This window comes from Nicotiana tabacum, chromosome 13 (genome assembly GCF_000715075.1).
Source record: "Nicotiana tabacum cultivar K326 chromosome 13, ASM71507v2, whole genome shotgun sequence".
Classification (NCBI taxonomy): domain Eukaryota; kingdom Viridiplantae; phylum Streptophyta; class Magnoliopsida; order Solanales; family Solanaceae; genus Nicotiana; species Nicotiana tabacum.
This window is the reverse complement of record NC_134092.1, coordinates 7680869-7698962: the sequence shown is the minus strand read 5'-3', so window position 1 is coordinate 7698962 and position 18094 is coordinate 7680869. Positions and strand designations below refer to the sequence as shown.

At 42.3% G+C, this 18094-nt stretch overlaps 1 protein-coding gene across 1 annotated transcript; it reads right to left on the bottom strand.

Moving 5' to 3' along the window:
• Positions 1–2418: 2418 nt before the first annotated feature.
• LOC107799210 (uncharacterized) lies at positions 2419–3195 on the bottom strand. The gene has a single exon (XM_016622297.1). The coding sequence runs from the start codon at positions 3193–3195 to the stop codon at positions 2419–2421; it is 777 nt and encodes a 258-aa protein (XP_016477783.1).
• Between the last annotated feature and the right edge of the window lie 14899 nt (positions 3196–18094).

The window sequence follows — 18094 nt, the reverse complement described above, 5'->3', positions numbered from 1 at the left end:
ACAGTCATCAAAATATTGTTTTCAAATATAAAAGCTATGAATACTAGATGAAGAATGGAAGAATTAATGAATTCCATGACCCTGAGTGTTTCGTGCTTGTGTTTCTCTCTCAAAGTTGCGTCCCCCTCTCCAAAATAGGTTTAGGTTTTCTTTTATACGAGTTGTGGGCTGCTTCGGGTAAAAAATAACCAAGTCTCAGGCGAAATAGGACAACTTCATGTCACCAGCACCCAGGGTAGCGTGGGGCGCTAGCCCTGGCGCTGGAAATTTGGAGCTTCTGGAAACTGGGCCATAGGTAGCGCCCCATGCTACTTGTGGCGCTACTTTGTGGCTTTTTCTCGGTTTTTCCCCTTTTCACTTCAATTCATGCACCTTCGTCCCACATTGCCTCCGGATTATTCCTACACATAAAAATACCACAAATTAGCACAAATTATTACATTACACATCCGAAATTTACAAAACATGAGTAAAATGCGAGGCAATATGCATATAAATATACATACTTTAAGATGAATATCAACACTCCACACTTAAACTCTTGCTAGTCCTCGAGCAATGGAACTATAACTACACCCCAACAACGTACATCTCAAATAGGGAAGAGCAATTCAATTTTTCAATCATACACTCTACCTTTGACTATAATTGATACCGGCAATCAAGCATGAATATACGAAATTCACATTCTTCCCATTTTAAACATGCCCAAGTATACACAATGCAATTCAACCAATTTAAACAACATATCCGCAACCACCCTACCTCAAGAGCCGACTTGTGACCACTAAGAATTCTCAACTCTGCATTCACCAACAAGAGAAGTTTACAACACTACCAATCCGTCATGAGATCAAATGCCCTCACCACAAATAAAAGAGTGAGTATAGAAATACTTCACACGTTCAAATATGACACTGAACATAAATTAAGACATCACACAATTGAACAAAATTTGCTCACTCTCACAAAGAATTTCATGTGCATTCTGTGGTCGTACCATAAGCTTACCCGTAGTGTACATCTCTACTAATCTAAGCTAGCCAAGTCTAGGATCAATTAGGACTTTAAGGTGGTAATGTAGGCTAAGGAACGGGTAGGATACATTTAGGAATAGTGATTAACCCTCCTAAGTACTTTAGTACATTATACTCAAGAATCGAGCACTTTTTCTTCTCAACCAATTCACTCGCCACAAACCATACAAAACATAGCCCTCTTCTTCAATTAAGCACTTCTACATCCCCATTAACACGGATTAATAAAATTAGGAGGTGTGTATTTTTTGCCTCCTCTACTTTATTTGTACTTTTTTTCTTTCTTTTCTTGTAATTTTTTCTTTTTTTTTTCTTCTACACACACTCCATACATTAAGGTTCATCGGCTAGTGGCCTTTCTCACAATTTTAGTGCACCTTATGGGCCCTTCGAAAGCTACTTCTTAAATCTTTCACCTTACTTCTTTTAGCGCCTAAGTGACTTAGTAGGTAAAGGTTCAACAAGCTCAAATTAAGAATAAAATAGGAATATGACTTGTAGTGTGGGTGCCGAAGAAAAGGTCTATAGGCTCAAAGGGGCTAGCAACGGAAAATTTTTATTTGTAAGTGAAAAGCACATCTATGATCAAGCAAGAAATGCCTACGTCATCTCCTAGACTAGAACAACTTAATGATTTCGCTTCGATTAACACACGGGGCAAGTTTTAGACTACATAGGTTAACACAAAATAACACAAATTCTTACACACACTTTGCACATGACTCAATCAAGACGGTTCTGTTCAACTCTCAAGTCAAGCAAGCACATATAGTTGAGAAATTTTAAGCAATAATGCACTAAGTGACATACCAGTCAAACAACTGAGAAAAAGGCATCATAGAGTAGGCTAATTATTTTACTTAGGCATTACAATTCAAACAAATATGAAAGAAGACAACGTGCATGCCATAGGCTAATGTGCCAGCACCAAACATGTCAAAAGGTATTTTCGAGCAACTCAGTTTTCTTCCATCTACTCCTAAAAAAAATAAAAATAAAATACCCGATTCAAGCTACCCCCTTGGAAAAGAACCGGCATCCAAAGAAAAACCAAGGGATACTACCTAACAATCCTAAAAAAACAAAAGAAGTTTCTTGGGTGTTTTTAGTCAGACTTTAATCCCTAAAGAAAATTCTACAAAAGATCCATCGCCGAAACGTCCGAGCCCCGACAACTTTTTTTCTTGAAGTCTACTACTCTAAACTAGACTAATTCTAACTATGGGTTCTAAAATAAAACTAATAAAATAAAAAAATAGTTTATACAATTACAAATCAGAAAGTAGTTCCCCCACCCCACACTTATGATATGCATAATCCTCGATGCATGATCACATAGAAAAATATTAAAACAAGGATGAGAAATACTCCCTGAGACCCTCTAGGGCCTAGCTAGCACATGATACTCTCGCGCTCTAGGAGGATCTTCTCTTTCCTCTCTGACCCTTTTCTCTTTTACCTTTACACATTCAGCTCGCAACACCACTTCTTCTAACTCGAGTTTCTTTTCCATGCTAATAGGCTCCACACAAGGACCTTGTTCTATTAACTTTGATTCTACAACAGAGATCATGCACAGATCCTCATAATGTGTAGGAAGGTTAAGCGCCTTGTACAAATTAAATGTGATTTCTTCATCATGCACTCTCATCTTTAGCTTATCCTCCCTCACATCAATAAGTGCCCCTCCAGTGGCCAAGAATGGTCGCCCCCAAATAATTGAAACCTCCTCATCAGCCATGTAGTCAAGAATAGTGAAATCTCTGGGAAAGATGAACTTCCCTACTCGCACTAGCACATCTTCAATAATTCCTTCAGGCACTGCTAATGACCGATCTGCTAGCTGTAGAAGTACAATAGTAGGCCCGGGGGCTCTAAGATTGAGCTTCTTGAATACTGATAGTGGCACCAAATTAATGCTCGCTCCCAAATCGCACAAGGCTCTACCAACCTCGTGTTTTCGAATCGCCAAGGGGATTGTAAAACAACCTGGATCCTTCAACTTCGGCGGGAGAATACTCTGTACCCTAGAACTGCACTCCTCAATAAGTGCCACAGTCTCAAACTCTGTCAACCTCCTTTTGTTAGCCATAATATCTTTGATGTACTTAGCGTATTTTGGGATTTCACGTAGCACATCAACCAATGGGAGATTCATTTGAATTTGGCTCACTATATCAAGAAATTTGCTGAAAATCTTGTCATCACTTTTCTTCTTTAATCTTTGTTGGAAGGGAGGTGGTGGCCTTGCAATTGGAGTCTTTTCACTTTCTTCAATTTCTTTCTCAGTTTCCACCACAGTTTGAGAAACTAGTTCGCCCTTAGGAGTGACTTTTTATTTCTTTATTTTTGGTACTTTTTCTAATTCTCTTCCATTCCTTAAGGTTACAGCATTCACCTAAGGATTCTTATCTGTATAAGTTGGAAGGGCCCTTGCTGGTCGGGTATTTTGTTGTGCAGCCAACTGCCCAATTTGCCTCTCTATATTTCAAAATTTAGTCTTCAACTGCTGATTGTCTGTTCGAAGTTGCTGGTTGTCAATCAACAGCTTTTTCAACATATCATTAATGCTTTCTTCTACCTGTTGTGGTGGCCTTTCGAGCTGATTGTAGTTTCCTTGGGGTCTGTATTGATTATGACTAGCCTGATTTCCACCCCATTGAGAAATTCGGGTGGTTTCTCCAATTGGGATTATAAGTATTCCCATATTGCGCATTTTGGTTCATTGGACCTCTAATCTGCTGGCCTACATAATAAATAGATTCTAGATTCACCGGACATTGGTCACTTGTGTGACCTTCTCCACAAATTTCACAACATATGGCCATCCTCTGAACCTGCTGCATTTGATGCCCTTGACCCATTTGTAGTGAAACTGTTCAGAAAAGTATGAATCTCACTGTATGTCTTCTGCATGCAACTTCCTCCACAAGCTGAGTCTAGATTCAATTTGGAGGTCACATCCCACCCATCCACAAAAGTATGTCCCAACACCTCATAAGTCTGATAATGATGTGGGCAGTCTCTAAGTAGTTTCTTGTATCTTTCCCAGACTTGACGAATAGTCTCTCCATATCATAGTTTCTTGTATCTTTCCCAGGCTTGACGAATATTCTCTCCATCTCGTTGTTGAAACCCAAGAATCTGGCTCCTCTGCGACGTTGTTTTCTTTGTGGGGAAAAACATTATTAAGAACTTTCGTGCCAGATCATCCCAAGTTTGGATCGAGTTTGTGGGCTCTTTGTTTAACCATTCCTTAGCTTCCCCAGCAGTGAAAAGGGAAACAGAGTTAGTCTGACATAGTCCTTGGAGACGTTCAAATAGTTGTATGTATCCGTAATCTCCAAAAAGTTCTAAATGTGCCGCTGCGGATCTCTATGAGATAGACCCACATACTGCCCCTTGGACTGAATTAGCTGCACCGTGTATTGTTTGAGCTTAAAGTGTCCTGTGATGTCAGACTTTACGATAGCCTGAGTCATGTTAGAAAGAATAGGCCTTGCAGCCTCAATCACCAGCCATTCTTCATTTCCTGCCATCTCGATTGGCTGTGGTTAGACTACAATACCTAACTCTGCAATTCTTGCTCTTTCTTCCGCCTCCCTCCTTAACCTGTGGAAGAGTCTTTCGGGCTCAGGATCAGGAGGAGAAAGGTTGTTCAAACTGTTGCTTCTTCTTAGCATTCAAGGTGAACACCTGTAGAGTCAGAATTAGTCAAACGGATTAACACTAGAACTAAAACAAATAATAAGAGCTTATTTCAAAAAAATAACTAATTTCTAAATCCCCGACGACGGTGCCAAAAACTAGATGGGTCCAAACGCACACGCAAGTATACGCAGTCAACAAGTAATAAAGTGATAAGAAAGTATTGTTCCCATGAGTATTTATGATCAACTATTGTCAAATCTAAGCTATTTAAAAATTTAATGCTCAAGTGAATGTGAAGAAGATGATTGTTATTTTTGTAACTATATTGCTACGAACTAATAAGCACGTAATAAAATAAGATCACAAGCAGAGCAAACAAACACTTAGCGAGAATTCAATGTGATGGGGATATTCCTGGGTTATGGGATTAACGTCTCTCCTATTGCGTTTTTCGGGTTGATGTCATCACTTGACTTATCTAATTTGTTGATTAGCAGGGTTTATTATGCTCGGGAAGTTCTTTCGACGATTTGCTCGCCTATTCAAGCCAACCTAAGGCTATATGTCTATAGAATCAAACTTGACAAGAACGCATATATAGTTCCTGCAAAAATAACCAAGTAAGGCAACTAGAATATGTCTATCCTAATCACAAATCTATTCTCCGATGCCCGGATTTAAGAACTTACTCTATTCAACCTTATATGCAATCTATAGTTCCCACTTTCGAGTTTAACTATAGATTCGTAGATAGTACTCTATTGTTAGCTACACAATAGAATAATTAAGTACAAGATTGAATAAACAAATTAATATGATAAAGTCAAGCAAAACAATCAACCGTCAAATTACAATAGTCAAGAATGACCCACGATCCTAGAATAATAAGGTTCTTAGCCACTCATGTTCATAACAATCATCAAAATATTGTTTTCAGACAAAACAATGATGAATACTAGATGAAGAATGGAAGAATTGATAATTCTGTGATCTCGAGTGTTTCGTTCTTGTGTTTCTCTCTCAAAGTGGCATCCCCCTCTCCAAAATAGGTTTAGGTTTTCTTTTATACGAGTTGGGGGCGTCTTCAGGTCGAATTAACCAAGTCCGGGTGAAATCGGACAACTTCATGTCACCAGCACCCAGGGTAGTGTAGGGCGCTAGCCTTGGCGCTGGAATTTTGGAGCTTCTGGAAACTAAGCCACAGGTTGCACCCCGCGCTACATGTGGCGCTACTCTGTGGCTTTTTTTATTTTGTTCCAGTTTTACTTCAACTCAACTCGTGCACTTTCGTCTCACATTGCCTCCGAATGACTCCTACACATACAAATATCACAAATTAGCACAAATTGTTAGATTACACATCCTAAATTTACAAAACATGAGTAAAATGCGAGGCAATATGCATATAAATATACATACTTTAAGCCGAATATTACGTGGGCTATAGCATACAAAAATCTGGGAATCAAGCGGAATTTCAATTTTATGGCCCTAAAATGCCAAAACACGAGAAACAGACATGGCGAAGTGATGACTATTGTTCCATAGGTCATTTTTCATGGGCTGACAAACTTTTAGGCGATCCTACTCTGGTGGCCCGGTCCACACCAGATGGCATGCACACAAATATCAGGGAATCGGGCGCAATTCCATTTTTATGGCCCTAAAATACCTAAAAATGAAGAACGATCATGGAAAGGTAGTGACTATTGTTCCTTAGGTCATTTTCGATGGGGTGACAAAATTTTAGGCAATCCGAGTCAGGTGGCCCGGGCCCCACCAGATGGCGTAGAATATAGCACACAAAAATCTAGGAATCGGGAGGATTTACATTTCTATGGCCCTAAAATGCCAAAAAGAGGAATGTTCATAGAGAGGTGATGACTATTGTTCCTTAGGTCGATTTTGATGGGCTAGTAAAATTTTAGGTGATCCGGGTTCGGTGACTCAGTCCCTAGCAGATGGCGTGGGCAATACCACACTAAAATCTAGGAATCAGGCGGAATTCCAGGTTTATGGCCCTAAAACGCCAAAAAATGAGGAACAGTCATGGAGAGGCGATGAATATTGTTCATTATGACATTTTTGATGGAACAGAAAAATTTTAAGCGATCCGGGTCCGGTGGCCCGGGCCCCACAAGATGGTGTGGGATAGAACACGAAAACTTTGGAATCGGACAAAATTCCAGTTTTATGGCCCTAAAACGCCAACAAATGAGGAACGTTCATTCCGAGGGTGTGACTATTGTTACTTAGGTCATTTTTGATGGGCCGACAAAATTTTAAGCGATCCGTGTCCGGTGGCCTAGGCCCCAGCAGATGGAGTGGGATATAGCACACGAAATTTCGGGAATCGGGTGGAATTCCATTTTTATGATCCTAATATGCCAAAAAATGAGGAACGGTCATGGAAAGGGGGTGCCTATTGTTCCTAAGGTCGTTTTTGATGGGCCGCCAAAATATTAAGCGATCCGGGTCCGGTTGTCACGACCCAAAATTCATTAAAGGTCTTGATTTTCCTTCAATTAAATAGTAAAAGATGGAATTCACAGTGTAAATAATAATATTTTGAACAATTTCAATACAAAACAACCCATAATCACCCCAAAACCCGGTGTCACAAGTGCATGAGCATCAACTAGGAATATAAAATAAAATACAGCATCTGTCCGGAATACAAATTTGGACAGGAGAAATATAAATACTCTGAAGGAGACTCTGCCGGTTGTGGGTCGTAATATGGAATGCAGCTCACGTAAATCCCCACATACATACACGCCTCTGCTCTCACAAGGCCACTAGTCACATATAGCACACGAAAATTTGGGAATGCGGCGAAATTCTAATTTTATGGCCCTAAAACTACAACAAATGAGGAACGGTCATTGGGAGGTGGTGACTATTGTTCCTTAGTTCATTTTTGTTGGGCCAACAATATTTTAGGCGATCCATATGGTGTAAGTTATAGCACATGAAAATCTGGGACTCGGGTAGAATTCTAGTTTTATGGCCCTAAAATGACAAAAAAGGAGGAACGGTCATGGCGAGACGGTGACTACTGTTCTCATTTTAATATTTTTGAAGTCATATTTTCCTTCAATTAAATAGTAAAAGATGGAATTCACAGTGTAAATAATAATATTTTTAATAATTTCAATACAGAACAACCCATAATCACCCCAAAACCCGGTGTCACAAGTGCATGAGCATCAACTAGGAATATAAAATAAAATACAGCATCTGTCCGGAATACAAATTTGGACAGGAGAAATATAAATACTCTGAAGGAGACTCTGCCGGTTGCGGGTCGTAATATGGAATGCAGCTCACGTAAATCCCCGCATGCATACACTCCTCTGCTCTCACAAGGCCACTAGTCACATATAGCACACGAAAATCTGGGAATGGGGCGAAATTCCAATTTTATAGCCCTAAAACGACAACAAATGAGGAACGGTCATGGGGAGGCAGTGACTATTGTTCCTTAGGTCATTTTTGATGGGCCAACAATATTTTAGGCGATCCATATGGCGTAAGTTATAGCACATGAAAATTTGGGACTCGGGTAGAATTCTAGTTTTATGGCCCTAAAATGACAAAAAATAAGGAACGATCATGGCGAGACGGTGACTATTATTACTTTTGTCGATTTTGACGGACCGACAAAAGTTTAGGCAATTCAGGTTCGGTGGACTGGGCCCCACTAGATGGGGTTGGCTTTAGGACACGAAAATATGTGAATCAGGCAGAATTCCAGTTTTATGGCCCTAAAACGCCAAAAAATAAGGAAGAGTCATAGTGAGGCAGTGACTATTGTTCATTAGGTAATTTTTAATAGGCCTTCAAACTTTTAGGGGATATGGGTCCCGTGGCCCCGGCCATTCCAGATGGCACGGGCTATAGCACAAGAAAATCTGGGAATTGGGCTGAATTCCAGTTTTATGGACCTAAAACGCCAACAAATGAGGAATGGTCATGGGCAGGCGGTGACTATCGTTCATTAGGTCATTTGTGATGGGCAGGCAAAATTTAAGTTGATCGGATGGCATGGGCTATAGCACTCGAAAATCCGGGAATCTAACATAATTCAAGTTTTATGGCCCTAAAATGTTAAAAAATGAGGAACGTTCATGGGAAGGCGGTGACTATTATTACTTAGGCCATTTTTATGGGCCGGTAAAGTTTAAGGCGATCTAGGACCGGTGGTCCGGGATCCACTAGGTGGCGTGGGCTATAGCACACGAAAATCCGAGAATAAGGTGGAATTCCAGCATTATGGCCCTAAAACGCCAGAAAATGAGGAACGGTCATGGTGAGGTGATGAATAATTTTTCTTAGGTAATTTTTATGGGCCCGAAGAATTTGAGGTAATCCGGGTTCGGTGGCTCGGGCCCCACCAGATGATGTGGGGTATAACACAAGAAAATTTGAGAATCGAGCGAAATTCCAATTTTATGGCCGTAAATTGCCAAAAAAGAAGGAACGGTCATGGCGAGGTGGTGACTATTATTCCTTAGGTCATTTTGTATGGGCCGACAAAATTTAAGGCGATCTGGGTCCGGTGGACTGGGCTCCACTAGTTGGCGTGAGCTATATCACACAAAACTCTGGAAATCGGGCGAAACTCAAGTTTTATATCCCTAAACTGCCAACAAATGAGGAATGGTCATGGGGAGATGGTGACCCAGGCTCCACTAGATGGGTATAGCCCACGAAAAACTAGAAATCGAACATAGTTCTAGTTTTATGGCCCTAAAATGCCAATAAACCAGAAACAATCATGGTGCGGCGGTGACTATTGTTCCTTAGGTCATTTTTTATGGGACGGCAAAATTTGAGGTGATCCGGGTCCGGTGGCCCATGCCCCACCAGATGGTGTGGGTTATAGCACACGAAAATCTGGGAATGGGGCGAAATTCCAATTTTATAGCCCTAAAACGACAACAAATGAGGAATGGTCATGGGGAGGCGGTGATTATTGTTCCTTAGGTCATTTTTGATGGGCCAACAATATTTTAGGTGATCCATATGGCGTAAGTTATAGCACATGAAAATCTGGGACTCGGGTAGAATTCTAGTTTTATGGCCCTAAAATGACAAAAAATGAGGAACGATCATGGCGAGACGGTGACTATTGTTACTTTTGTCGATTTTGACGGACCGACAAAAGTTTAGGCAATTCGGGTTCGGTGGACTGGGCCCCACTAGATGGCGTTGGCTTTAAGACACGAATATATGTGAATCACGCATAATTCCAGTTTTATGGCCCTAAAACGCCAAAAAATAAGGAAGAGTCATATTGAGGCAGTGACTATTGTTCATTAGGTAATTTTTAATAGGCCTTCAAACTTTTAGGTGATCTGGGTCCTGTGGCCCCGGCCATTCCAGATGGCACGGGCTATAGCACAAGAAAATTTGGGAATTGGGCGACATTCTAGTTTTGTGGACCTAAAACGCCAACAAATGAGGAATGGTCATGGACAAGCGGTGACTATCGTTCATTAGGTTGTTTGTGATGGGCCGGCAAAATTTTAGGCGATCGGATGGCATGGGCTCTAGCACTCAAAAATCTGGGAATCAGACATAATTCCAGTTTTATGGATCTAAAATGTCAAAAAATGAGGAACGTTCATGGGGAAGGTGGTGATTATTATTACTTAGTTCATTTTTATGGGCCGGTAAAGTTTAAGGCGATCCGGGACCGGTGGTCCGGGCCCCACTAGATGGCGTGGGCGATAACACATGAAAATCTGAGAATAAGGCGGAATTCTAGTATTATGGCCCTAAAATGCCAGAAAATGAGGAACGGTCGTGGTGAGGCGATGACTAATTTTTCTTAGGTAATTTATTATGGTCCCGAACAATTTGAGGTGATTCGGGTTTGGTGGCTCGGGCCCCACCAGATGATGTAGGGTATAACATACGAAAATTTGGGAATCGGGCGGAATTCAAATTTTATGGCCGTAATTCGCCAAAAAAGAAGGAACGGTCATGGCGAGGTGGTGACTATTATTCCTTAGGTCGTTTTGTATGGGCTGACAAAATTTAAGGCGATCTGGGTCCGGTGGACTGGGCCCCACTAGTTGGCGTGAGCTATATCACGCGAAAATCTGGAAATCGGGCGAAATTAAAGTTTTATGTCCCTAAAGATCCAACAAATGAGGAATGGTAATGGGGAGATGGTGACCCAGGCTCCACTAGATGGGTATAGCCCACGAAAACTAGAAATCGAGCATAGTTATAGTTTTATGGCCCTAAAATGCCAATAAACCAGAAACGGTCATGGTGAGGCGGTGACTATTGTTCCTTAGGTCATTTTTTATGGGACGGAAAAATTTGTGGTGATCCGGGTACGGTGGCCCGTGCCCCACCAGATGGTGTGGGTTATAGCACACGAAAATCTGGGAATGGGGCAAAATTCCAATTTTATAGCCCTAAAACGACAACAAATGAGGAATGGTCATGGGGAGGCGGTGACTATTGTTCCTTAGGTCATTTTTTATGGGCCAACAATATTTTAGGTGATCCATATGGCGTAAGTTATAGCACATGAAAATCTGGGACTCGGGTAGAATTCTAGTTTTATGGCCCTAAATTGACAAAACATGAGGAACGATCATCGCGAGACGGTGACTATTGTTCCTTAGGTCAATTTTGATGGACCGACAAAAGTTTAGGCAATTCGGGTTCGGTGGACTGGGCCCCACTAGATGGCATTGGCTTTAGGACACGAAAATTTGTGAATCAGGCAGAATTCCAGTTTTATGGCCCTAAAACGCCAAAAAATAAGGAAGAGTCATAGTGAGGCAGTGACTATTGTTCATTAGGTCATTTTTAATAGGCCTTCAAAATTTTAGGTGATCTGGGTCCTGTGGCCCCGGCCATTCCAGATGGCACGGGCTATAGCACAAGAAAATCTGGGAATTGGGCGGAATTCTAGTTTTGTGGACCTAAAACGCCAACAAATGAGGAATGGTCTTGAACAGGTGGTGACTATCGTTCATTAGGTTGTTTGTGATGGGCCGGCAAAATTTTAGGTGATCGGATGGCATGGGCTATAGCACTCGAAAATCTGGGAATCAGACATAATTCCAGTTTTATGGCTCTAAAATGTCAAAAAATGAGGAACGTTCATGGGAAGGTGGTGACTATTATTACTTAGGTCATTTTTATGGGCCGGTAAAGTTTAAGGCGATCCGGGACCGGTGGTCCGGGACCCACTAGGTGGCGTGGGCCATAGCACACGAAAATTCGAGAATAAAGTGGAATTCCAGTATTATGGCCCTAAAACGCCAGAAAATGAGGAACGGTCATGGTGAGGCGATGACTAATTTTTCTTAGGTAATATTTTATGTGCCGAAAAAATTTGAGGTGATCCGGGTTCGGTGGCTCGGGCCCCACCAGATGATGTGGGGGTATAACACAAGAAAATTTGGGAATCGAGCGAAATTCCAATTTTATGGCCGTAAATTGCCAAAAAGAAGGAAGGGTCATGGCGAGGTGGTGATTATTATTTCTTAGGTCATTTTGTATGGGCCGACAAAATTTAAGGCGATCTGGGTTCGGTGGACTGGGCCCCACTAGTTGGCGTGAGCTATATCACACGATAATCTTGAAATCGGGCGAAATTCAAGTTTTATGTCCCTAAAATGCCAACAAATGAGGAATGGTCATGGGGAGATGGTGACCCAGGCTCCACTAGATGGGTATAGCCCACGAAAAACTAGAAATCGAGCATAGTTCTAGTTTTATGGCCCTAAAATGCCAATAAATCAGAAACGGTCATGGTGAGGTGGTAACTATTGTTCATTAGGTCAATTTTTATGGGGCGACAAAATTTGAGGTGATCCGGGTCCGATGGCCCATGCCCCACCAGATGGCGTGGGCTATAGCACACGAAAATCTAGGAATGGGGCGAAATTCTAATTTTATGGCCCTAAAACGACAACAAATGAGGAACGGTCATGGGGAGGCGGTGACTATTGTTCCTTAGGTCATTTTGTATGGGCCAACAATATATTAGGCGATCCATATGGCGTAAGTTATAGCACATGCAAATCTGGGACTCGGGCAGAATTGTAGTTTTATTGCCCTAAATTGACAAAACATGAGGAACGATCATGGCGAGACGGTGACTATTGTTCCTTACGTCGATTTTGATGGACCGAAAAAAGTTTAGGCAATTCGGGTTCGGTGGACTGGGCCCCACTAGATGGCGTTGGCTTTAGCACACGAAAATATGGGAATCAGGCATAATTCTAATTTTATGGCTCTAAAACGCCAAAAAATAAGGAACAGCCATAGTGAGGCAGTGACTATTGTTCATTAGGTCATTTTTAATATTCCTTCAAACTTTTAGGAGATCTGGGTCCTGTGGCCCCGGCCATTCGAGATGGCACAGGCTATAGCACAAAAAAATCTGGGAATTAGGCGGAATTCTAGTTTTGTGGACCTAAAACGCCAACAAATGAGGAATGGTTATGGACAGGCGGTGACTATCGTTCATTAGGTTGTTTGTGATAGGCCGGCAAAATTTTAGGCGATCGGATGGCATGGGCTATAGCACTCGAAAATCTGGGAATCAGACATAATTCTAGTTTTATGGCTCTAAAATGTCAAAAAACGAGGAACGTTCATGGGAAGGCGGTGACTATTATTACTTAGGTCATTTTTATGGGCCGGTAAAGTTTAGGTGATCCGGGACCGGTGGTCCGGGCCCCACAAGATGGCGTGGGCTATAACACATGAAAATCCGAGAATAAGGCGGAATTCTAGTATTATGGCCCTAAAACGCCAGAAAATGAGGAACGGTATTGGTGAGGCGATGACTTATTTTTCTTAGGTAATTTTTTATTGGCCTAAAAAATTTGAGGTGATCCGGGTTCGGTGGCTCGGGCCCCACCAGATGATGTAGGGTATAACACACAAAAATTTGGGAATCGGACGAAATTCAAATTTTATGGCCGTAAATCGCCAAAAAGGAGGAACGGTAATGGCGAGGTGGTGACTATTATTCCTTAGGTTGTTTTGTATGGGCCGACAAAATTTAAGGTGATCTGGGTCCGGTGGACTGGGCTCCACTAGTTGGCGTGAGATATATCACACAAAACTCTGAAAATCGGGCGAAATTCAAGTTTTATGTCCCTAAAATGCCAACAAATGAGGAATGGTCATGGGGAGATAGTGATCCAAGCTCCACTAGATGGGTATAGCCCACGAAAAACTAGAAATCGAGCATAGTTCTAGTTTTATGGCCCGAAAATGCCAATAAACCAGTAACGGTCATGGTGAGGCGGTGACTATTGTTCATTAGGTCAATTTTTATGGGACGGAAAAATTTAAGGTGATCCGGGTCCGATGGCCCGTGCCCCACCAGATGGCGTGGGCTATAGCACATGAAAATCTGGGAATTGGGCGAAATTCTAATTTTATGGCCCTAAAACGATAACAAAAGGGGAACGGTCATGGGGAGGCAGTGACAATTGTTCCTTAGGTAATTTTTGATGGGCCTACAATATTTTAGGCGATCCATATGGCGTAAGTTATAGCACATGAAAATCTGGGACTCGGGTAGAATTCTAGTTTTATGGCCCTAAAATGACAAAAAATGAGGAACGATCATGGAGAGACGGTGACTATTATTACTTAGGTTATTTTTTATGGGCCGGTAAAGTTTAAGGCGATCTGGGATCGGTGGTCCGGGCCCCACTAGATGGCGTGGGCTATAGCACACGAAAATCCGAGAATAAGGCGGAATTCCAGTATTATGGCCCTAAAACGCCAGAAAATGAGGAACGGTCATGGTGAGGCGATGACTGATTTTTCTTAGGTAATTTTTTATGGGCTCGAAAAGTTTGAGGTGATCCGGGTTTGGTGGCTCGGGCCCCACCTTATGATGTGGGGTATAGCCCACGAAAAACTAAAAATCGAGCATAGTTCTAGTTTTATGGCCCTAAAATGCCAATAAACGAGAAACGGTCTTGGTGAGGAGGTGACTATTGTTCCTTAGGTCATTTTTTATGGAACGACAATATTTGAGGTGATCCGGGTCCGGTGGCCCGTGCCCCACCAAATGGCGTAGGTTATAGCACACGAAAATTTGGGAATGGGGCGAAATTCCAATTTTATGGCCCTAAAACGACAACAAATGAGGAACGGTCATGGGGAGGCGGTGACTATTGTTCCTTAGGTCATTTTTGATGGGCCAACAATATTTTAGGGGATCCAGATGGCGTAAGTTATAGCACATGAAAATCTGGGACTCGGGTAGAATTCTAGTTTTATGGCCATTAAATGACAAAAAATAAGGAACGGTTATAGCGAGGAGGTGACTATTGTTCCTTAGGTCGATTTTGACGGACTGAAAAAAGTTTAGGCAATTCGGGTTTGGTGGAATGGGCCCCACTAGATGGCGTTAGCTTTAGGACACGAAAATATGGGAATCAGGAAGAATTCTAATTTTATGGGCCTAAAACGCCAAAAAATTAGGAACAGTCATAGTGAGGCAGTGACTATTGTTCATTAGGTCATTTTTAATAGGCCTTCAAACTTTCAGGCGATCTGGGTCCTGTGGCCCCGGCCATTCCAGATGGCACGGGCTATACCACAAGAAAATCTGGAAATTGGGCGAAATTCTAGTTTTGTGGAACTAAAACGCCAACAAATCAGGAATGGTGATGGAAAGGTGGTGAGTACAGTTCGTTAGGTCGTTTGTGATGGGCCGGCAAAATTTTAGGCGATCGGATGGCATGGGCTATAGCACTCGGAAATCTGGGAATCGGATATAATTCCAGTTTTATGGCCCTTAAATGTCAAAAACGAGGAACGTTCATGTGAAGGCGGTGACTATTATTACTTAGGTCATTTTTTATGGGCTGGTAAAGTTTAAGGCGATCCGGGCCCCACTAGATGGCATGGGCTATAGCACACGAAAATCTGAGAATAAGGCGGAATTCCAGTATTATGGCCCTAAAACGCCAGAAAATGAGGAACGGTCATGGTGAGGCGATGTCTAATTTTTCTTAGGTAATTTTTATGGGATCGAAAAGTTTGAGGTGATCCGGGTTCGGTGGCTCGGGCCCCACCATATGATGTGGGGTATAACACACAAAAATTTGGGAATCGGGCAGAATTCTAATTTTATGGCCGTAAATCGCCAAAAAAGGAGGAACGGTCATGGCGAGGTGGTGACTATTATTCCTTAGGTCGTTTTGTATGGGCCGAAAATATTTAAGGCGATCTGGGTCCGGTGGACTGGGACCCACTAGTTGGCGTGAGCTATATCACACGAACATCTGAAAATCGGGCGAAACTCAAGTTTTATGTCCCTAAAATTCCAACAAATGAGGAATGGTCAGGGGGAGATGGTGACTCAGGCTCCACTAGATGGGTATAGTCCACAAAAAACTAGAAATCGAGCATAGTTCTAGTTTTATGGCCTAAAATGCCAATAAACGAGAAACGGTCATGGTGAGGAGGTGACTATTGTTCCTTAGGTCATTTTATATGGGACGACAAAATTTGAGGTGATCCGGGTCCGGTGGCCCGTGCCCCACCAGATAGCATGTGCTATAACACTCGAAAATTTGGGAATGGGGCGGAATTCTAATTTTATGGCTTTAAAACGACAACAAATAAGGAACGGTCACGGGGAGGTGGTGACTATTGTTCCTTAGATCATTTTTGATGGGCCAACAATATTTTAGGCGATCCAGATGGCGTAAGTTATAGCATATGAAAATCTGGGACTCGAGTCGAATTCTAGTTTTATTGCCCTAAAACACAAAAAATGAGGAACGGTCATGGCGAGGCAGTGACTATTGTTCCTTAGGTCGATTTTGACGGACCGACAAAATTTTAGGTAATTCGGGTTCGGTGGAGCGGGCCCCACTAGATGGCGTTAGCTTTAGGACACGAAAATATGGGAATCAGGCAGAATTCCAGTTTTATGGCCCTAAAATGCCAAAAAATAAGGAACAGTCATAGTGAGGTAGTGACTATTGTTCATTAGGTAATTTTTAATAGGCCTTCAAACTTTTAGGCGATCTGGGTCCTGTGGCCCTGGCCATTCCAGATGGCACGGGCTATAGCACAAGAAAATCTGGGAATTGGGCGGATTCTAGTTTTGTGGTCCTAAAACACCAACAAATGAGGAATGGTCATGGACAGACAGTGACTATCGTTCATTAGGTTGTTTGTGATGGGCCGGCAAAATTTTAGGCGATCGGATGGCATGGGCTATAGCACTCGAAAATCTGGGAATCAGACATAATTCCAGTTATTTGGCCCTAAAATGTCAAAAAACGAGAAACGTTCATGGGAAGGCGCTGACTATTATTACTTAGGTCATTTTTTATGGGAAGGTAAAGTTTAAGGCGATCCGGGACCGGTGGTCTGGGCCCCACTAGATGGCGTGGGCTATAGCACACGAAAATCCGAGAATAAGGCGGTATTCCAGTATTATGGCCCTAAAACGCCAGAAAATGAGGAACGGTCATGGTGAGGCGATGACTAATTTTTCTTAGGTAATTTTTTATGGGCCCGAAAAGTTTGAGGTGATCCGGGTTCGGTGGTTCGGGCCCCACCATATGATGTGGGGTATAACACACAAAAATTAGGGAATCGGGCGGAATTCTAATTTTATGGCCGTAAATCGCCAAAAAAGGAGGAATGGTCATGGCGAGGTGCTGACTATTATTCCTTAGGTTGTTTTGTATGGGCCGAAAAAATTTAAGGCGATCTGGGTCCGGTGGACTGGAACCCACTTGTTGGCGTGAGCTATATCACATGAAAATCTGGAAATCGGGCGAAATTCAAGTTTTATGTCCCTAAAATTCCAACAAATGAGGAATGGTCAGGGGGAGATGGTGACTCAGGCTCCACTAGATGGGTATAACTCACAAAAAACTAGAAATCGAGCATAGTTCTAGTTTTATGGCCCTAAAATGCCAATAAACCAGAAACGATCATGGTGAGGCGGTGACTATTGTTCCTTAGGTCATTTTTTATGGGACGTCAAAATTTGAGGTGATCCGGGTCCAGTGGCCCATGCCCCACCAGATGGCGTGGGCTATGGCACACGAAAATCTGGGAATGGGGCGAAATTCCAATTTATGGCCCTAAAACGACAACAAATGAGGAACGGTCATGGGGAGGCGGTGACTATCATTCCTTAGGTCATTTTTGATGGGCCAACAATATTTTAGGTGATCCAGATGGCATAAGTTATAGCACATGAAAATCTAGGACTCGGGTAGAATTATAGTTTTATGGCCCTAAAATGACAAAAAATGAGGAACGGTCTTGGCGAGGCAGTGACTATTGTTCCTTATGTCGATTTTGATGGACTGACAAAAGTTTAGGCAATTTGGGTTCGGTGGACTGGGCCCCACTAGATGGCGTTGGCT